This window comes from Aotus nancymaae, unplaced genomic scaffold (genome assembly GCF_030222135.1).
Source record: "Aotus nancymaae isolate 86718 unplaced genomic scaffold, 86718_ANA_hifiasm-v0.15.2.pri h1tg000059l, whole genome shotgun sequence".
Taxonomy (NCBI): domain Eukaryota; kingdom Metazoa; phylum Chordata; class Mammalia; order Primates; family Aotidae; genus Aotus; species Aotus nancymaae.
Genome location: NW_026988473.1, coordinates 45,286,301 through 45,309,960, shown reverse-complemented (window position 1 = coordinate 45,309,960; position 23,660 = coordinate 45,286,301). Strand labels below are relative to the sequence as shown.

Below are 23,660 nucleotides of genomic sequence, written 5' to 3'. Positions count from 1 at the left end.
GAAGCTTTACTTTGAATTTTTGTATTTATCTTGTTATGGACCACACTTTGAATACTGCTCTAAGATGTGTACCTAACTGTGAAATTCCTGGGTCATTCATCTTCTACTACTTATGAAGAAAATTGTTTTCTCAAAATCACAAATATTCTAGTAGTTCAAATTACACAGAAGGCAGTCTGCTAGCTTTGTGGCTTTCTCTGTATCTGCTTTCAATTCCTAGTATGAAGGGGATTTCACACTGAGACCTGCTGCTTTAGGGTAATGTAATTTTCATCCTAGAGAAAGTGACTGCAGATATGATTGGGCTGTTGCTTAAGAATTTATTCAAAGCCAACTTAGTGAGCACAAGTGAGAGGAAACTATGATGATGAGATAAGGGGCCAGCAGGAGTGAATTTATTGAGGGAGATGGTCTGTAATATTGTAATACTACAATACTGTAATATACAGTATTGAGGGAGATGGTCTGTAATATTGTAATACTATAGTATTGTAATACAAAATGCTACATTAGAGAGATCTAAAGAGAGGAAGCAGAGAAAAAAAGCATTGTACACAGTAAGATTTTTGGGGACCTTTAAGAGTCCAGTTAAAATAGGATGTACATTCCTTCTCATGTTAGCAGCCTTTCTTCTGCATAGGCAGCCTTATAATTGTTTAAATGCATTAGGGAAATTTCACAGAATGTAAGCTAAGATGGGATTGCTCTTATAAGCAAGCAGCAGGACTACTTTATATCAGTGTTTCTCCACTGTATTTTCATTACAACCCCCAACCCAGGTTCATATATATATATATATTTTTTTTTTCCCAATTGTCTCCCCCTTCATGTAATTTTCATACCAAAGATGTACAGTACATCTGTTTGTATACTGTAGCCTTTGGAGGGCTACAAAGCATTTTAATTTCCAAGACTTTTTTTTTTTTTTTTGCCCCAAGAGCCAATTACCACCTGCTTGGGAGTGATAGCACCCCTGTTGAGAGTATATCACATGAATAAAAACATGGCTCTTGGTATTAGAGTACAAATATTTTAAAAGGTAATGTTTATTTAATCATGTAGGTCAATTAAGTGGGGAAGGCAGACTACTCAATGTTAAGAAATCATCCTAATGAAAGTATACCTGAGTTAGCAAAAACTCAGTTTTTACTAAGAGTAATGAATCAGGGAAATAAGGTATACAAGTATTTGTCTCTGTTTGACGGTATCATTGTAGAAGAAGTATAGACGTATGAATCAGATGATAGTACAGTTAGGGAAGTTTGTAGATTGAGAATGCAAATTAGTTCATTGATGGCCTGTCTCATAGGTGATTTTTAGTGACACATTGTATGGCTCTGTTTTCACTCCTGTCTATTCTAGACATTTATTCACGAACTTAAGAAAACATCAGATTTAGGGATGTCATGATAATGGGAGGAATGGAGAATAGGGTAGTTGACATTTTCAATCTCCAAAGAAACTGACAGGCTAAAATAAGGGCAGGAGTAAAGTATTGCAGTTGGGTCTAAAAAGCCATATTTATAAGAATAGAATGGAGGAAAATGGATCATAACAATAAAGAAACTTAGGGATTTAGGTTATGTAAACCGTAAGGAGCATTTTTAGGAAGCTATTAACATCTTAATTTGCAATAACTAGTGTCTCTAGAATCTAGATTATATGCTGATTAAATCACAACCTGAAATAATTATATCAGGATCTTTTTAGGACCATATAAAATACTGCTTAAATTTAATGAGCATACCATAATGTGGTATACTTTGCATGTAGTTACACCAGAACCATTTTGTAGGCACTGGTTCATGAGTCTTCTAAGTGATTGTATTGTGTCTGAATTTTCTTTGTGAAGAAATAGATTTTTCTTCACTAGCAAGAAAGAAATTATCTTCTGCAAGGATGTTGATGAGGAGATTGTGAAAATTATAATTGACAGTTTTTTGAGTGATTAAGCATGGGTGTATTATACAAAATATGAGTCAGCAAACTAGTCCACTGACCAAATCTTGCCAGCACCCTGTTTTTTTTTTTTTTTTTATTTTTATTGCATTTTAGGTTTTGGGGTACATGTGAATAACATGCAAGGTTGTTGCACAGGTGCACACGTGGCAGTATGATTTGCTGCCTCCCTCCCCTTCACCTATATCTGGCATTACTCCCCATACTATCCCTCCCCAACTCCCCACCCCCCCACTATCCCCCCTCCCCCCCAACAGACCCCCGTGTATAGTGCTCCCCTCCCTGTGTCCATGTGTTCTCCTTGTTCAACACCCGCCTATGAGTGAGAACATGTGGTGTTTGATTTTGTGTTCTTGTGTCAGTTTGCTGAGAATGATGTTTTCCAGGTTCATCCATGTCCCTACGAAGGATGTGAACTCCTCCTTTTTAATGGCTGCATAATATTCCATGGTGTATATGTGCCACATTTTTCCTGTCCAGTCTATCATCGATGGGCATTTGGGCTGGTTCCAGGTCTTTGCTATTGTAAACTGACCAGCACCCTGTTTTTATATGACCTTTGAGCTAATTTTTTTTTTTTTTTTGCATTTTAAAGGTTTATAAAACAAAAACAAAAAGCAAAGAATATGCCATAGAGACCTTAGGTAGCCTGCAAAACCCCAAATAAGATCTTTTGCCACCAGAAAACTTAAGCCTGGAGGGCAAGAAACAACACAAATAGTTTAGTATATAGAAATTATATGATTATATTATAGATTAACTGGGCTGATATTCAATATGGTTTGAAAGTTACGTACAAAATAGCTGTTATAATGAATTATTTAAGCAAAAGGAGAAGACCTATTTATTAACTCAGTAAATGTCAAAGAAATTTAGAATTGATGATAGGTGGCAGTTATAGCTTCCTAAATTGAAGTTAATTTTATCTCCTTGGGCATAGTGACTACTATATTGGATTGGGAAGCAGCCAAAAAGCTTGTTAGGAGGAAGTGCAGGGAAAAACTAACCTGGGACTAAAGTTACCACTGATAGCCCAGGCGATCAGGGAGACAGACAGGAAAACAGTCGCTAATTATCTGAGTATCAAAAGTGGTATGGGCTGCTTTTTATAAATCCATTCTTTTATACTTAATGTAACCCCAAGGACAGCAAGCTTTTCAAACTGTTTTTGACAGAAGTATCTTATTGGTAAGAAAATAGCATCACTCATTTGACAGTAGTTTTAAGCTGAATGATGGGCCTTTGGGGAGGCAGAGAATATCTGATCGTATGTAATTTTTCTTTTATTTTTGGTGACAATATGATTTTGGATTTATATTTTCCTTTTTGTGGTCATAAATATTTGAAGGTTAATATGGCTTGTTTTAGTTACTTTACTGTGGTAGTTCTTTATTCTTTCAATTTCTCAATTACAGTTTGTATTAATTAATGAAATATTCTATCTAGAGGTAATTTTTATTCTCACCATTCCAATATCTCTTCCAGATTTTGAGCTATATTCGATAATTATAATAGAAAATGCTGCATTTTGTCTTCACATATACTTGTTTATTTATTTCTGGTTTGTAACCAAGTTTTTTTTTTTTTCCAGATGATTCTTTGGGATTGGGACTTAAAGCAATGGTATAAGCCTCATTATCAAGTAAGTATAGGTAATATCACTAACTAATATCTGTGATGAAACTTTTGACATTTAAAGTTACATTCACAATATTTCTATGCCATAAGATTTTCTTTAGCTAAACATTATAATAAGTTAACCAGAACCTTCATTGAGGTAGATTTTTTTAAAAATACATTTTAATTTTAAGGGAAAAAGAAAATGATTAAAAACCAAATTTATATAAATTGTTATGAAAAATATTGCTAATGTTGCCTGGGCTCAGAATCAACTAATATTTCTATATTAAAGATGAGATTTTTTTTCTTTTCTGATGTGGACCACTGATCTATAAAGGAGAAAAAATAGATTGAAGGTCATATCTGAGACAAAGCAAAGCAATTGTCAAAATATTTTATTAGGGAAGTAAAGATAACCCAACTTTCATTTTTTTGGTAAGCTTTTTATTGAATTACAACATACATGCAGAAAAGTATACAGCTCAATTTTCACAAGTTAAACATCCCATGTAACTAGTATTGATATGAAGAAATAGAATATTACCAGTATCTCAGACGCCTCACTTATGCCAATTCTGGTCATTACCTATGTCCCCAGAGATTACTCCTGACTTCTAGTAATTAGTTTTGCTTATTTTTGAACTTTATATATACACAAATGGAATAATATATGTACTTTTTTAAGATTAATTTTTCGAACACCTAAGTAATATATGTTTATATCAGGTAAAATGAAAATAGAAATATTTAATATAAGGAGAAAAAAGAAAAATCACTCATAAAACATGAAGCAATAACTATTAACTGTGTTAACTTTTGTTGTATATCTTTATTGATCTTTCACATTATGATGAATGTATTTGTATATTCTAGTCTATAAAAATTGTGTTATTATGTGTCATATGCTGTTTCAAAACTTGATGTTTTGTCACAGTAATGGATAAACATTGGTAAATGTTAAATCATTTTTGTTATAGAAATGTTACACATTTATTATATTTATTTAGTAGTTGCTGAACACTAATTTTTTAAAAAATGAATGTTCCTTCGAATAGCTGATTTTTATTTTTAAACTGTGAATGGAATAAACACAATAGCCCATAAAAATAAAACGACAATAGCCCATAAAAATATTCTCTGGACTTTGGTGAGTAAAATAATGTAACTATTGCAGTCATATGAAATCAAGGAGGCCACATCTTACCTAAAAGGGATTGGTTCTTTGACCTACATGGTGGGCTTCATCATCATTTATATTCACCAAGAGCCTCAGTTTTTAATTAAAATAATATCTCAATTACTGATAAAATCTAAATATGCTTTATAGTCAGACAGAGTGGACTAGTGTGTATTAGGCACCTCTATCCTTTTTCCTTTTCTCTCTTTCCTTTTCTAATCGTCATAAAAAAATTGAAGGACATGGTGATTCATGCCTGTAATTCAAGCATTTTGGAAGACTGAGGTGGGAGGAGCACTTGAGGCCAGTAGCTCAAAACTAGCCTGGGCCGTGAGACCCCTGTCTCTACAAAAAATAAAATAAATAAAATTATCAGGGAATGGTGTGCATCCCTGTAATTTCAGCTACTTGGAAGCCTGAGACAAGAGGATTGCTTGAGTTCAGGAGTTCAAGCTTCAGTGAGCTGTGATCACACCACTGCATTCAAGCCTGGGTGACAGAGTGAGACCTTATTTCATAAATCATTTAGCTGAAGAATTCAGTACCCTCAAAGCCCCCAATGCTCTCCTTCTAGTCATCAGCTTTCTTCAAGCGTTATGTCACTCCTGATTTTTACCATTACAACTTAGTTTTTCCTGTTTTTGAATTTTAAATAGATTGAATCCATCATGTATTTTGTTTTGCTTTTTTCCTTCAAAATTTTACCTGTGAGATTAATTTAAATTATAGCACATAGCAGTAATCCATTTTCATTCCAGCTAGTATTCCATTGAATGAATCAACCCCAATGTATTTATTCTAGAGTAGATGGACGTTTATTTTATTTTCAGTTTTTTGGCTATTGCAAGTAGTGCTGTTGGTACAATCTTGATGTCTTTTCTTGGGTATATATTTTGGATTGAATTCCTAGCCATATGCATGCATATGTTAGCTTTAAGTAGATAGCACTAGATAATTTTTTTTTCTTATTTTTTTGAGACAGAGTCTCACTCTGTCGCTCAGGCTGGAATGTAGTGTCATGATCTCAGTTCAGTACATCCTCTGACTCCTGAAGTCAAGCAATTCTCCTGCCTTCGCTTCCTGAGTAGCTGGGATTACAGGTGTGTGCCACTACACCTGACTAATTTTTGTATTTTCAGTATAGAGACGGTGTTTCACCACGTTGGCCAGGTTGGTCTCGAACTGCTGACCTCATGTAATCTGCCTGCCTCAGCCTCTCAAAGTTCTGGGATTATAGGCATGATAATTTCTTGAAAATACAAAAAGTTGTATTAACTTTTACCTAACCATCAGCAATGTGTGAAAGTTCCAGTTGTTTCACATCTTTGCCAACAGTTGGTGGTGTCTCTTTTAAATCATTCTGGAGCTGTGTAACAGTGTCTTGGGTTTGAGTAAAGTCATGAGCTCCATAACAACGTTTTGGTCAGTGATAGACTGCATATACAATACTGGTAAATAAAATTATAGTGAAGCCTATGTAGAAACCTGATATATGGTACTTGGTATTAGCATTGCAAATAATGTAGAGGACATCATTGATATTCAGTAATTGTGCTGGGACATTTGATTTTCCATATTAAAAAATATATAAATAAAAATGTATATAACATCTAGGTTTGTATATATATACTGTATGATGTTTGCACAACAAAAAAACTTGCCTAATGAGGCATTTTTTAGAATAGATCCTGTCAATGCATAACTGTATTTGTATTTCACTAATGAGATGATTCCAGAGCCTTTTCATATGTTAACTGGGTACCCAGATATTCTCTGCTTAGGTCTTTTGTCCAGTTTTCTATCTTTTACTTAGCAATAAGTAGGAATTCTTTGTGTATTCTGAACATGTATATATGTAGTTGTGTGTGTGTGTGTGTGTGTGTATATATATATATATATATGATATATGTATTTATATATCTAATATGTATTGAAAAAAATTTTCTCCCAGTCTGTGGATTATTATATCTTTTGATAAAAATACTCTATATTTTAATGTAGTACCAATTTATCAGTTATATACTTTGATTAGTGATTTTTTTGTGTCTTGTTTAAAACTCTGTCTACCATCAAGGTCATGAAGCTTTTCTTCTGTTACTTTCTAGAAATTTATTTTTTACTTTCAATCTTTAGGTTTATAGTGCATCTGGAATTGATTTTTCTGTATAATGTGATATATATCTCAAGATACATTTTTTTCAATATGTATTTTTTTTTTTTTTTTTTTTTGAGACGGAGTTTCGCTCTTGATACCCAGGCTGGAGTGCAATGGCGCGATCCCGGCTCACCGCAACCTCCGCCTCCTGGGTTCAGGCAATTCTCCTGCCTCAGCCTCCTGAGTAGCTGGGATTACAGGCACGCGCCACCGTGCCCAGCTAATTTTTTGTATTAGTAGAGACGGGGTTTCACCATGTTGACCAGGATGGTCTCGATCTCTTGACTTCGTGATCCACCCGCCTCGGCCTCCCAAAGTGCTGGGATTACAGGCTTGAGCCACCGCGCCCGGCCTCAATATGTATTTTCAATTGACCAAGTTCCAGTTTTGAAAAAATAAACATTCTTTCTTCTTTGCACTGTATTGTCACCTCTGTTGTAAATCAAGTGACCATATATGTGTGGATTCGTTTCCGGACTTTTTGTTTTTGTCCATCGATCAGCTTGTCTGTCCTTAAACACTGATACCATATTCACTACTTCAATTATTGCAGCTTTATGATACATCTTGATATCTCACAGTGTAAATTTTTCAGCTTTGTTCTTAAGAGTCATCTTGGCCATTCTTGGTTCTCTGCGTTTTCGTACAAAATTTAGAATAAATTTGACAATTTCCATGTACAAAAAAATCCTGGAAGGATTTAGATTGATATTTTACTGACTTTTCAATTTAGGGAGAATTACATCTTTATAATGTTGAGACCTTCAGCCCATGAATATGGTATATTCACGTATTTGAGTCATCTTTATCTCAATTAAGTTTTCAGTGTGGAGGTCCTGCATATAATTTGTTATATTTATTCCTAGATATTAAATTTTCTAATATTGCAAAGGTATTGCAAAAAAGGTATCAACTTATTTAAATTTTATGTTTTTAATAGTTTATGCTGCTTCATTGAAATTCAGGTGTTTTTTTAATATATTCATCCTTGTATCCAGGAACCTTGCTAAATTTACTTATTAATTCTAATAGCTTATTTGCAGATTCTTTGAGTCTTTAAGTACACAATAATGTTATCTGCAAAGACAGATTTACTTATTTATTTCCAAACCTGTGCCTTTTTTTTCTTTTTCTCATGTTATTGTACTGTCTAAGACCTTCAATGCAGTGTTGAATCAAAGTGGTGTGAGTGGGCAGCCTTGTTTTTGTTCATGAACTCAGGGAGAAAATGTTCAACCTATCACCACTCATGTTTTTTGTAGATACCCTTTAGCAGATTAAGGAAGTTTTATTCTAATCCTGTTTACTAAGGACTTTTTTTCTCTTTTTAAGTTATGAGTGGATGTGGAATTTTATCAGATGCTTTTTCTGCATCTATTCAGATGATTCAAGAATTTTTTTCTACTTATTTTACTAATGTGGTGAATTACATTGTTTAATTTGTGTGTTTGTTAAACCATCCCTGTATTCACAGAATAAAGTAAATTTGATCGATTGTATTTTTTTTAAATGTATCATTAGATTCTGTTTGTTAATGTTTTGTTTAGAAATTTTGAATTTGTGTTTATGAGAGTATTGGCCATAAATTCTTACTTTTCATAATGTTCTTGGCATTATATTGGTATCACGGTTATCAAGAACCTTGATACCAAAATAAAATAAGGTGGGATATTTACCTTTTCTATTGTCTTGAAAAGTTTGGGTAAGATTAAGAATTGATATTTCCTCCTTTAATGTTTGGAAGAATGCTCTGGTGAAGCTATCTCACCTTGGAGGATTTTTTTGTGGACAAATTTTAAGTTGTGGATTCAATTTATTTAATAGTTTAGTGCTGTTTTGGTTTTCCATCTTTTCTTATAACAATTGAATTACTTGTGTTTTTCTAGGAATTCCTTTTTTTGTTGTTGTTCCTTCCAGCATTTGTGAGACTACTGAAAGTCCTATTTTAATTTCAAAATAGAAATCTTTTTGAGGATGTCTACTTGGTTTATTTCTCTCTTGGCCACTAAATTAGCAAATGCCTTTAGAGGAAAAACAGGTCTAAATTTAAGCTCACTACTTTGTTTTTCTCATCACTTTGGGAACTTGTTTGGCCCTCCCTGTTTTCATAGCTCTGAACTCCCATTTTTGTCTCCCAGCCCCTTGGGATTATAGATCTCTACTGTTTTCTGGCCTCTTTTGTGCTTCTCATCCTCTCTTCTCTGTGCCGGTTATGACTCAGCAGAAAATTCCTAGAGGGAAAAGAGTAGCACAGAAAGTTGTGTTTCTTTCAATCTTTTCTCTTAATTCTGGGTTCTTGGCCTTTTATGCCCTGGCTGTCTGGCTGTATTTTGAAGCCTTGAAATGTATGCTATTTATATTTTTTTTCAGCTTTTCTAGTTGTTCTAGACAGAAGGGTTGGTCTGATACAAACCAGTCCCTCTTAGCTGGAAAATTAGGCAAGCCTTTTAAGGCATTCTGAAACTATTTCTTCATCTACACATTGAGATTAATACCAGTTCCCTAACAGGGCTGATTAATATGTGCCTGGTACTCAATAAAAATGTGAGCCAATATTATATAAATTTCAACAATAATAAATACTAAGCTGAACTTGTAGTGTAAGACAGGAATCAGCATTTTTTTCTTTAAAAATCCAGGGAATAAATATTTTAGCGTTTGTAAGAAACAAGTGGTCATTGCTACCTTCTGCTGCCTCTACTGCTGTTTCTCCTTCTCTCCTTTTTCCTCTTCTCCTTCCCACTCCTCTTCTTTTTCAATACCCATTTAAAACACAAAAACTATTCTTAACTTTCTATACAACAATCAAGATTTTGTCAAATATAAGTGAATGGGAAATAGGAATTTAAGTTCAACTTTTAAAACTGCAGCAAATAATTTAAATATATAATTTAATCTGACATAGATTATCATATCACTCTATTCTTGCTCACTTCTCTCCTGTTTCACCCAGAGTAAAAGCCTTTGTCATGTATGTTAAAGAACTTACACAACATGGTTCCCTCCTTTACTCTCTTTTACTTCTCTGTTTTGTTTTCTACTACTTTCTCCTTCATTTACTCTTTCCAGCTTCACTGCCTTCCTTGTTATTTCCCAAACAAGTCAGACAGGCCTCTGCCCCAGCTCTTTGCACTTGCTAGTCTCTCTGCCTGGAATGCTTATTTCCCACACCTTGTCATGTCTTTACATGAGCATTGCCTTCTTAGTGAGGCATACCCCAACTGTCCTCTTTAAAGTTGCACTGGGTTCTATCACATCTTTTTTTCTCTTAACTTACTTTATTTTCTTTTTTCAGCAGCCTGTTCAAAATCTATTATATACGATCCTTTATTACTCATATTACTTAGGTTGGAATCCAGTATTCTCAAAAATTTGGTGCCAACATGCCCTTCCAACCTGTTTTTCATTGCTCTCTTATATAATTTGTACTTTAACAATTTCATGTTCCCTGTACAGCATTATTTTACCACCTAAAAATTATATTTTACCACTTTTATGCTTTTATTTATACTGTGTCCATTTTGTGCAGTACACTCCCCCAGTACATTTTTGTTTTGTTTTTTTGTAAACAGTTATTCTCCTCTAACATTTATAAATATAATCCTACCAATTTTTTAGGGCCCAGCTCAAATGCTACCCCTTCCATAAAATTTCTGTTACCATCCAAATGGAGGTTTTCTATACCTCTTTTGAACTGTGATGCCATTTTGTCTGTATTTTTATCTCATCACTTTCTAATAATAATAACGGTACTACTTTTGCCCTTAGTTATATGTACTATTCATTACTTTATATGCTTTGCATGTGTTACCATATTTAATTGTCTCTTTTCCTCCTTGCTAAGTACAGTTATTAACTCTGGAAATGATGTAAGAGGTAATCAAGTGAGAACTGTGAAAGGTGGAAAGAGGAAGGCAGACTGGCTAGGGACCCTAGTACAGGAGAAACAACCAGTGCCAGGGTCTGTTATGACTCATACCCAACAGCAAAAGGTGATCTAGGCCTCCACTCTCAACCTAACAACATAAGGTGACACAGATAGGCTCATTCTTTCCCCCATATTAAACAAGAGTCCTGCCAACAACACTAAGCAAGACTGGTGGCTCTGGCAAGGGAGAATTGATTTGGAGTCACTGGCAATCAGTGGCCAGGGAGAAGCATTCTTCTTCCCTCCTGAGCATGAGACTTCCCTTCCCTACTGAGAGATACCTGGCAAAGGGAATATCCTTACAAATGCCTGGCCCAGAAAGTGCTCTTTGTTCCTGTGGCTTGGACACTCTGTTCTCCACGCAAAAGGTCCCAGATGACACAACCTGAGGAAGCTGTCTCTCCCTCAACCCTAAGGCACGAGTATGGGCTAGTGGGAACCCTAAGGGCACCAAAAAAAAAAAAAAAAAAAAAAAAAATCAAACAGACCAAAATGATTGTGAATACTTTGAAAATTAAATTGTCATCAGAAGGACAGCCCACAAAAGTAGGCCAGGGCCTGCATGATAAACCTAAATGAGGAGACTGCCTTCTAATGTAAAAGATTTCAGTAGACCTAGAGTCTTGTAAGTTGTAGCCAAAATATTGAGGATAGAATAAAAAATCACCCATCATACCAAAACCAAGAAAATCACAACTTGAACCAGAAAAAGCAGTGACAGCCCTAAGATGAATCAGGTTTGGAATTATCTGGCAAGGATTTTTAAAGCAAACATCATAAAAATGTTCTAACAAATAATTACAAAGTGTCTTGAAACAAATGGAAAACGAAAGAAAATATTAGCAAAAGAAACATAAATTATAAAAAGAAACAAATGGAAATTATAGAGCTGAAAAATAAAATAATAGAAATTTAAAATTGCTGGATGAGATGAATAACAGAGTGATGACAGAAGAATAGAATCTGTGAGCTTAAGGAAAGATTAATAGAATTTACCCAATTTTTACAACATAGAGAAAACAGAAACAGAATGAACAGAGCCCTAGGGACTTGTTGGGCAGTTTCCAAGAATCAACATTTGTATTATTGTTGTTTGAGAAGGAGAAAGAGGGTGGAATTGAAAGAGTTTTGCAGAAGTAATGGCTGAAAACTTCCCAAATTTAGTCAAAAACATAATCCTACAGATTCAAGAAGCTTTCTGAACCGCAAGTATTATCAACTCCTTAAAATCTACTCTAAGACATGTCACAATTAAACTTGTGAAAGCTAAAGACAAAGAAAATATCTTAAAATGCATCCAGAGAGAAACAACACATGACCTATAGGGGAACACCAATTTAAATAATAGCAGATTTCTCATTTAAAACGGCAGAACACTTTTGAAGTGCTGGAAGAAAATGGCTGTGAATTCTATATCCAACAAAAGTATTATTTAAGAATGAAGAGGAAAATATTGTGAAATGAAGACAAAATGAATTTGGCACCAAGAGACTTACCTTGCAAGAAAGACGAAAGGAAGTTTTTTAAACCAGGGATCACCAACCAGTACTTGTCTGTGGCCTGTTAGAAACGAGGCCATACAGCCAGAGATGAGCAGTGGGCAGATGAGCATTACCGCCTAAGCTCTGCCTCCTGTCAGATCAGCTGCTGCATTAGATTCTCAACAGACCACAAATCCTATTGTGAACTGCACATGCAAAGGATTTGGGGTTGTGCATTCCTTATGAGAATCTAAGGCCTGATGATCTGAGGTGGAACAGTTTCATCCTGAAACCATCTCCTCACACCCCCACCCAGCCTGTGGCAAAATTGTCTTCCACAAAACCTATCCCTGGTGCCAGAAAGGTTAGGGAACCACTGCTTTAAACAGAAAGGAAATTATAAAAGAAAGAATCTTGGAGTAACAGGAAAGAAGAAAGAACAATGACACAAGAAGTAATAGTTTGAGAATGTAATAGACTATCCTTCTTGTGAGTTTCATGAATCATATTTGATGATTGCAACAAAAATTATAACATCATCTGATACTCAAGACAAGACAATTATACTTAAAAGTAGGCAAGGTAGAGACCTAAGTGGTAGTAAGGTTTTCACACTTCACTCAACGTAGTAAAATGTTGATACCAGTAGACTGTGATAAGTCACATATGTACATTGTGTTGCCAAAAGCAACTGCTAAGGAAACTATATAAAGTAATACACTCAAAAACTCTATAAATTAATCAAGATGGAATCATAAAAAAATTTCTGTAACCCCAGAAAAGCAAGAAAAAACAGAGGAACAGGTCTTTAAAAGCTGTTGGCAAGATGGCTGAACAGGAACAGTTCTGGTCTGCAGCTCCCAGCAAGATCAATGCAGAAGGTGGGTGATTTCTGCATTTCTAACTGAGGTACCAGTTCATCTCATTAGGACTGGTTGGACAGTGGGTGCAGCCCACAGAGGGCAAGCTGAAGCAGGTGGGACATCCCCTCACCTGGAAAGTACAAGGCATTAGGGGATTTCTCTCCCCTAGCCAAGGGAAGCTGTGAGAGACTGTAATGGGAAGAATGGTGCATTCTGGCCCAGATATGCACTTTTCTCATGATCTTTGCAACTGGCAGACCAGGAGATTCCCTCTGGTGCCTACGCCACCAGGACCCTGGGTTTCAAGCACAAAACTGGGCAGCCATTTGGGCAACACTGAGCTAGTGGCAGGAGTTCTCCCCCTCCCCTGGAAGGGGGAGCTGAAGCCAGGGAGTGAAGTGGTCTGGCTCGGCAGGTCCCACCCCCATGGAACGCAGCAAGCTAAGATCCACTGGCTTGAAATTCTTGCTGGCAGCTCAGCAGTCTGAGGTAGAGCTAGGACGATCAAGCTTGGTGTGGGGAGGGGCATCCGCTATTGCTGAGGCTTGAGTTGGCGGTTTCCCCCTCACAGTGTAAACAAAGCCACTGTGGAAGTTCGAACTGAGCAGAGCCCACTGCAGTTCAGCAAGGCCTCTGCAGCAAGACAGTCTGTCTAGAATCCTCTCTGGGCAGGGCATCTCTGAAAAAAAGGCAGCATCCCAGACAGGGATTTGCAGATAAAACCCCCATCTCCCTGGGACAGAGCATCTGGGGGAGGGGTTATCTGTGGGCACAACTTCAGCAGACTTAAACCTCCCTGCCTGACAGCTCTGAAGGGAGCAGTATATCTCTCAGCACAGCATTGGAGCTCTGATAAGGGACAGACTGCTTCTTCAAGTGGGTCCCTGATCCTGGTGTATCCTGACTAGGAGACATCTCCCAGTAGGGGCTGATAGCTTCCTCATCTAGGAGAGCTCTGGCTGGCATCTGGTGGGTGCCCCTCTGAAACAAATCTTCCAGAGGAAGGAACAGGCAGCAATCTTCACTGTTCTGGAGCCTCTGCTGGTGATGCCCAAGCAAACAGGTTCTGGAGTGGACATCCAGCAAATTCCAGCAGACCTACAGCAGAGGAGCCTGACTGTTAGAAAGAAAACTTAACAAACAGAAAGGAATAATATCCACATCAACAAAAAGGATGTCCACTCAGAGACCCCATTCAAAGGTCACCAATATCAAAGACCAAAGGTAGATAAATCCACAAAGATGGGGGAGAAACCAGTTTAAAAAGGCTGCAAATTCTAAAAAACCAGAATGCCTCTTCTCCTCCAAAGGATCACAACTCCTTACCAGCAAGGGAACAAAACTGGATGGAAAATGAGTTTGACAAATTGACAGAAGTAGGCTTCAGAAGGTGGGTAATAACAAACTCCTCCAAGCTAAAGGACCATTCTAACCCAAGGCAAGTACGCTAATAACCTTGAAAAAAGGTTAGACAAATTGCTAACTAGAATAACCAGTTTAGAGAAGAACATAAATGACCTGATGGAGCTCAGAAACACAGCAGGAGGACTTCGTGAAGCATACACAAATATCAATAGTCGATTTGATCAAGCTGAAGAAAGGATATCGGAGATTGAAGATCAACTCAACGAAATAAAGTGAAAAGACAAGATTAGAGAAAAAAGAGTGAAAAGAAATGAACAAAGCCTCCAAGAAATATGGGACTATGTGAAAAGACCAAATCTACGTTTGATTGGTGTATCTGAAAGTGATTAGGAGAATGGAACCAAGTTGGAAAACACTCTTCAGGATATTATCCAGGAGAACTTCCCCAACCTAGCAAGGCAAGCCAACATTCAAATTCAGGAAATACAGAGAGCACTGCAAAGATATTCCTTGAGAAGAGTAACCCCAAGACACATAATCGTCAGATTCACCAAGGTTGAAATGAAGGAAAAAATGTTAAGGGCAGCCAGAGAGAAAGGTCAGGTTACCCACAAAGGGAAGCCCATCAGACTAACAGGGGAGATCTCTGCAGAAACCCTACAAGTCAGAAGAGAATGGAGGCCAATAGTCAACATTCTTAAATAAAAGAATTTTCAACCCAGAATTTCATATCCAGCCAAATTAAGTTTCCTAAATGAAGGAGAAATAAAATCCTTTACAGACAAGGAAATGCTGAGAGATTTTGTCACCACCAGGCCTGCCTTACAAGAGCTCCTGATGGAAGCACTAAACATGGAAAGGAAAAACTGGTACCAGCCACTGCAAAAACATACCAAATTGTAAAGCCCACCAATGCTAGGAAGAAACTACATCAACTAATGAGTAAAATAACCAGTTAGCATCATAATGACAGGATCAAATTCACACATAACAATATTAACCTTAAACATAAAGGGGCTAAATGTCCTAATTAAAAGACACAGACTGGAAAATTGGATAAAGAGTTAGGACCCATTGGTGTGCTGTATTCAGGAGAGCCATCTCACATGCAAAGACGCACATAGGCTCAAAATAAAGGAAGGGAGGAATATTTACCAAACATATGGAAAGCAAAAAAAAAGCGGGGGTTGCAATCCTAGTCTCTGATAAAACAGACTTTAAACCAACAAAGATCAAAAGAGACAAAGAAGAGCATTACATAATGATAAAGGGATCAATGCAACAAGGAGAGCTAACTATCCTAAATATATGTGCTCCCAATACAGGAACATCTAGATTCATAAAGCAAGTTCTTAGAGACATACAAAGAGACTTATACTCTCACACAATAATAATGGGAGACTTTAACACTCTGCTGTCGTCATTAGACAGATCAACGAGACAGAAAATTGACAAGGATATTCAGGACTTAAGCTCAGTCTGGACCAAGCAGACCTCACAGACATCTACAGAACTCTCCCCCACAACCCCACCCCAAATCAACAGAATATACATTCTTCTCAATACCACATCATACTTTTTCTAAAATTGACCACATAATTGGAAGTAAAACACTCCTCAGCAAATGTAAGAGAACAGAAATTATAAGTCTCTCAAACCACAGTGCAATCAAATTAAAATTCAGGATTAAGAAACTCACTCAAAACTGCACAACTACATGGACACTGAACAACCTGCTCTGGAATGACTATTGGGTAAATAATGAAATTAAGACAGAAATAAAGATGTTTTTTGAAACTAATGAGAAGAAAGACACAATGTACCAGAATCTCTGGGACACATTTAAAGCAGTATGTAGAGGGAAATTTATAGCACTAAATGCCCACAAGAGAAAGCAGGAAAGATCTAAAATCGACATCCTAACATCACAATGAAAAGAATTAGAGAAGCAAGGGCAAACATATTCAAAAGCTAGCAGAAGACAAGAAATAACTAAGATCAGAGCAGAACTGAAGGAAATAGAGATATGAAAAGCCCTCCAAAAAATCAGTGAATCCAGGAGCTGGTTTTTTGAAAAGATCAACAAAATACACCGCTAGCCAGACTAATAAAAAAGAAAGAGAGCAGCATCAAATAGACACAATAAAAAATGATAAAGGGGAGCTCACCACTGATCCCGTATAAATACAAACTACCATCAGAGAATACTATAAACACCTCTACGCAAATAAACTAGAAAATCTAGAAGAAATGGATAAATTCCTGGACACATACACCCTCCCAAAGACTAAACCAGGAAGAAGTCAAATCCCTGAATAGACCAATAAGTTCTGAAATTGAGGCAGTAATTAGTAGCCTACCAACCAAAAAAAGGTCAGGACCAGAATGGATTCACAGCTGAATTCTACCAGAGGTTTGAAGAGATGCTGGTATCATTCCTTCTGAAGCTATTCCAAACAATCCAAAAAGAGGGAATCCTTCCCAAATCATTTTATGAAACAAACATTATCCTGATACTAAAACCTAGCAGATACACAACAAAGAAAGAAAATTTCAGGCCAATATCCCTGATAAACATTGATGCAAAAATCCTCAATAAAATACTGGCAAACTGAATCCAGCACCACATCAAAAAACTTATTCACCATGATCAAGTTGGCGTCATCCTTGGGATGCAGGGCTGGTTTAACATATGCAAATCAATAAACATAATTCATCACATAAACAGAACCAATGACAAAAACCACATGATTATCTCATTAGATGCAGAAAAGGCCTTTGACAGAATTCAACAGCCCTTCATGCTAAAAACTCTCAGTAAACTAGTTATTGATGGAATGTATCTCAAAATATTAAGAGCTATTTATGACAAACCCACAGCCAATATCATACTGAATGGACAAAAACTGGAAGCATTCCCTTTGAAAACTGGCACAAGACGATGATGCCCTCTCTCACCACTCATATTCAACATAGTATTGGAAGTTCTAGCCAGAGCAATCAGGCAAGAGAAAGAAATAAAGGGTATTCAAATAGGAAAAGAAGAAATCAAATTGTCTCTATTTGCAGATGACATGATTGTATATTTGGAAAACCTCATCGTCTCAGCCCAAAATCTCCTTAAGTTGATAAGCAGCTTCAGCAAAGTCTCAGGATACAAAATCAATGTGCAAAAATCACAAGCATTCCTATACACCAGTAACAGACAAACTGAGAGCCAAATCATGAGCAAACTCCCATTCACAATTGCTACAAAGAGAATAAAATATTTAGGAATGCAACTTAGAAGGGATGTGAAAGACCTCTTCAAGGAGAACTGCAAACCACTGCTCAATGAAATAAGAGAGGACACAAACAAATGGAAAAATAGTTCATGATCATGGGCAGGAAGAATCAATATTGTGAAAATGGCCATTCTACCCAAAATAATTTATAGATTCAGCGCAATCCCCATCAAGGTGCCATTGACTTTCTTCACTGAATTGGAAAATAACTTCTTAAATTTCATACAGAACCAAAAGAGAGCCTGCATAGCCAAGACAATCCTAAGCAAAAAGAACGAAGCTGGAGGTATCACACTACCTGACTTCAAACTATACTATAAGACTACAGTAACCAAAACAGCATGGTACTGGTACCAAAACAGCCATATAGAGCAATGGAACAGAACAGAGACCTCAGATATAACACTGCACATCTACAACCATCTGATCTTTGACAAACCTGATGAAAACAAGCAATGGGGAAAGAATTCCCTATTCATTAAATGGTGTTGGGGGAATTGGCTAGCCATAAGCAGAAAACTGAAACTGGATTCCTTCCTTACACCTTATACAAAAGTTAACTCAAGATGGATTAAAGACTTACATGTAAGACCTCAAACCATAACAACTCTGGAAGAAAACTTAGGCAATACCATTCAGGAGATAGGCATGGGCAGAGACTTCATGACTGAAACACCAAAAGCAATGGCAACAAAAGCCATAATAGAAAAATGGGGTCTAATGAAACTAAAGAGCTTCTGCACAGTAAAAGGATGAGTAAAAGAAACTATCATCAGAGTGAACAGGCAACCCACAGAATGGAAGAAAATTTTTGCAATCTATCCATCTGACAAAGGGCTGATATCCAGAATCTACAAATAACTTAAACAAATTTACAGGAAAAAAACAAACAACTTCATCAAAAAGTAGGCAAACTATATAAACAGACATTTCTCAAAAGAAGACATTTATGCAGCCAACAAACATATGAAAAAAAGCTTATCATCTCTGGTCATTAGAGAAATGCAAATTAAAACCACATTGAGATACCATCTCACACCAGTTAGAATGGTGATCATTAAAAAGTTTGGAAAGAACAGATGCTGGGGAGGATGTGAAGAAATAGGAACACTTTTACACTGTTGGTGGGAGTGTGAATTAGTTCAACCATTGTGGAAGACAGTATGGCAATTCCTCAAGGATCTAGAACCAGAAATACCATTTGACCCAGCAATCCCATTACTGGGTATATACCCAAAGGAGTATAAATCATTCTACTAGAAAGACCCATGGACATGTATGTTTATTGTGGCACAGTTCACAATAGCAGACTTGGAACCAACCCAAATGCCCATCAGTGATACATCAAATAATGAAAATGTGGCACATATACATCATGGAATAGTATGCAGCCATAAAAAAGGATAAGCTCATGTCCTATGCAGGGACATTAATAAAACTGGAAACCATCATTCTCAGCAAACTAACACAAGAACAGAAAACCAAACACCGCATGCTCTCACTCATAAGTGGGACTTGAACAATGAAAACACATGGACACAGAGAGGGGAACGTCACTTACTGGGGTCTGTTGCAGGGTGGGGGGCTAGGGGAGAGATAGCATTAGGAGAAATACCTAATGTAGATGATGGGTTGATGGGTACAGCAAACCACCATGGCATGTGTGTACCTATGTCACAAACCTGCACATTCTGCACATGTACCCCTGAACTTACAGTATAAAAACAAAACAAAACAAAACAAAAACAGAGGAACAAGGAACAGAAGAAACAAACAGAAAACATTAAAATGGTAAACTTAAGACCAGTATTTACCTTCAAAGGATACAATATGAAAAAAAGGAAAAGTGGACCATGAAAAATGATTTGTCTGTGAAAATGATTTTTTTTATATGAAGTATTCCTGTTGTAATGGGATATATTTATGAGTAGATTCTAATTACCTTGTATTGTAAAAGTGAAAGTCACACTGTACTCTCAGTAAATTTGTGATTTGTTCTTTCCTAATTTCAACAGTTTTTAGGCAGTATTGAGGAAAGTTTACTTGCAAACAAAAATTGTTTTTGTACGTGTTCCATTTGAATTCTGTAGTGGCTAAATGAGACCACTACAGAATTCTAATGAGTGGTTAAATTGACAAAGTTCACAGAAAAGGAGTATAAACTATATAAATATATAAGGAACATTTAGAATCACAATAATAAGAGAATTCAGGTTGAAGCAGCAATTAGAGGTTTTTTTTTTGCCTATCAGATAGATAGGGATTAATTAATTTCATAGTTTCTAATTGTAATGTGGTGTGAAAAAATAGTTGCTGTTATATACAATTAAAAGTATACACTTGATTAACATATTCTAAGGCAGTTTTAGAGGAATGACCAACTTTTAACATGTTAATTTGCATTCAGCAATTCAGATTATGGGAAGCTGTCTGTAAGAAGTATGCTTAATTGTTCACAGTAACATATATAGACCGATGTTTATTTTAATGTTATTTGCAGTGGAGAAAGGCTAGAAATAGATTGGTTATGTCCTGGTATCAGGAAATGTTTTAAAGTAAAAACTAATATATATTAACACTTCACAAGAAAAAAAATTTCACAAAGAGCAGACATTATTTAGCTATCTTGGTGTAACTTTCAAAATATTTCTCAGTTCCAAAGTGTATTGAGGATACTTTAATAAAGAGTTTTGTTGTGAAATCACTAATTTGAATAATTGGTAATTCCAAACATACCCAAATGTAAGTTCAGGGTTCAACAAAACAAACACAAGTAACATTTAATTTACTGTTCTGATTGTTAGTCCACTTATTTCTATGGTTAATCAAGTTGAACATCACATATGTGTATTTTCAGAGATTAAAAGTCACCTCATATGTTTACATCAGTAACATTTCTTCTAATTTAAAAATTTCTTTTTTGCCACTTTTTTAAGGCCTAGACTGATGCTACCCTGTCTTTGAGGTTTTTGTTAATTATTCATTTTTAAGTTATTGCTATCTCTTTTGAACTCTGATTTAACATTTTTCTGTATTTTTATCTCATCACTTTCCATAATATTAATAGTAATAATACTATTTTTTATACTTTAAATCATACCTTATACACTGCTTTATTTGCTTTACCTATATTACCAGATTTTTCATATGAGCCCATAATAAGGTAGACATTACTATCCTGATTTTACATTGAAGAAACTAAAATGTTCAGATGTTAAATACATTACTTAATGTCACATAATTAAGGTTAAAGTTTAGGTTTCAAATTCAGGTATGTTTGCTACAAAACCTTGTCACTATGTTAGGCTGCCTCAAAGTGAGTAAGGCAAATGAAATAAATGCTTTGTGTGTTTAAAATAAATTTTGTTATAAAGGAAAGGAAATAATGAATTAATGAAATGTTCAAATTGCAGACTTTAAATACAGTTTGAATTTTATACTAGTCATAGTGTTAGTAATTAATACCATTAAATATAATGAGATAATTAGCTAACAAAAAATTAAGAAAAAATTAAAATTTACAGTTATTTGCTATGTGTATATATATATAAATTTTAAGTTAGAATTATACCATTTATTATATAATTTATGCTATGTACAAATGAATGAAAATTTTACTTTTTTTCTTTCTAGAATCCTGGAGGCGGAAATGGAGTTGATCTTTCAGTGCTAAATGAGGCTCGCAATATGGTGTCAGATCTTCTGATTGATCCAAGCCTTCCACCACAAGTTGTTTCCTCTCTACGGAGTATCAGTAGCTTAATGAGTGCTTTCTCAGGTTCCTGTAGGCCAAAGATTAATCCTCTCACACCATTTCCTGGATTTTATCCCTGCTCTGAAATAGAGGACCCAGCTGAGAAAGGGGATAGAAAACTTAACAAGGTCAAAATACAAAAATCATGCAACCCTATTTATCAAATTTAATGATATTTTCAAATTAACTGCTCCTTTAAAGTCTATATAAAATACAATTTTCCTTTTAAGGACCGGACATAATATAGAGCTGCTTGGGATGTTATAGGCCTTTATAAGCTCAAATAATTATAGAAGAGTATTCAGTTTTTATTTTAAATACATTGCTGTGATTAGTAGTTACAATTTTAAAGGTAACTATGTATTATTATTCTTGTTGAGAAGCAGGCTACAACAAGCAGATTTCATCTCAGGCTTGTACAACAAACGAGTAGTCAAATCATGTTATTGCTCTATTTTATTCTTTAGAATCCAGGAATTGTTGAATCAAGAAGAAATGGTCATTATAATATTCATTTTATGAATTACATAGCATTATTTTAAAATTATTTTTATGTTTTTTGAACACTCTTTTCCCCCCGTTACCTACTTAGATTACTGTAGTTCAGTAAGCATTGATTTTTCTATCATTAGAATAGAGGATTAATTTCACTTTAAAATACAAAATAGGATTTTCTTTAGAAAGTAAATACTGTTCGAAATGGATATGCATTATCCTTGTTCAGAGTGCTTTTACTTATTTTATTTGACTATTATCAATATCTTTGACAATAGCTAAAATCATAAAACTTCAAAACTAGAAACATTTAAAAAATTATTTTACTCAACCACTTTACTCCAGATAAGGAAACTAACCAAGAAAAGATGAAATTTGTTTCAGTTAATTTTGTCAATTGTAATAAAGCTTATAGAACTTAGAAATAGGTAAATACAGTTTTTGTAGGGATTCTGATCATCAGTTAATTTTATCAGTTGTCAGCATTGGGGTTTAGAAATGTTGAAAAGTTAAGCAAACCCAATTAGAGGAAAAGGATTTCAAAAGTATTCATCACAATCTGGATCATAGTTATGTGATGCTTTTATTTTCTTAAAGTTTATATAGTAGCACCTACATTAGTCAAACCCAATTAATTAGTGCTTAGTTATATGACTTCTATTTTAGCACTCTACCTTATAAGAAAGAGGTTAATCACAAGCATCCAGAGGGCATAGCAATAAACCATCAATAAAATAACTCTAATATATTCGAGGCAGTTTTCACTCTGCAATGCTCTTCTTTGGATTTTCTATTAATATTTGATACTCAGGATAGAAATTTTTAAAAATAGTAATTCTTAAAATTTTTAATCAGAAATCATATTGATGTCAGTATTTAGTGTGTAGAAAAATGTACTGGTACATTTTAGAAACATTTTAAACATAATATTAATTAAACAGGATGCCTAAATGCCTCATTTCCTGAGCATTGTAGTTAATCAAGGTTAATTTAGGTTCTGGAATCTACTGATAAAGTCATATAAGAATCAGGAAGTAACCCTTATTCCTTTTCTTTATGTTCTTTAAACTCCTTATTAGAATTCTATATCTAATTTGTCTCTCCTTTTGGAAAGCATGTAAGAAGCCTGATGCTACTTCAGAAAAGAGCAATGACATTTATTGAAAAAACAGTAGGCAAAAGGGAAAAGGAACAGTTAATATAATTATCTTATATACGTTAAAGAACAAAAAAAGATCATATGAACCTAAATTATAGTCAACAAGGATATTAACATAAATAACTTTTTCCCGGAGGTCTAATTAAAAATTAACCTTTACAAAATCAGTGTCCTTGAGAAAACTGATATATAAGACAGATACTTACCCCTGAGATTGCTGCAGTGTCTGGCGATAGAGGAAATTCATAAGAAGCAGAAACTATTATGTAAATCTCAGTAAAACACATTCATAATGGTCAGAAATGGAATATTAACATTTGGGTTAGTTGAGAATGTTTTTAAAAATTAGGGCAAAATGTTAATGCTAAAAGTGTTCTGTATTTAACTCAATCATTTATTTAAGCTCAGAATCCTGCAGTT

The 23,660-nt window shown here is 35.2% G+C and overlaps 1 protein-coding gene across 3 annotated transcripts in view; it reads left to right on the top strand.

Moving 5' to 3' along the window:
- Positions 1-23,660, top strand: part of PDE3B (phosphodiesterase 3B) — a 205,566-nt gene that overhangs the window by 103,810 nt on the left and 78,096 nt on the right. For all 3 annotated transcript variants that reach the window (XM_012456596.3, XM_012456595.3, XM_012456597.3), the window contains exons 2-3: positions 3,551-3,601; positions 21,466-21,714. In XM_012456596.3, the coding sequence (XP_012312019.2) occupies positions 3,551-3,601; positions 21,466-21,714 (300 nt within the window). The remainder of the gene's footprint in view (positions 1-3,550; positions 3,602-21,465; positions 21,715-23,660) is intronic.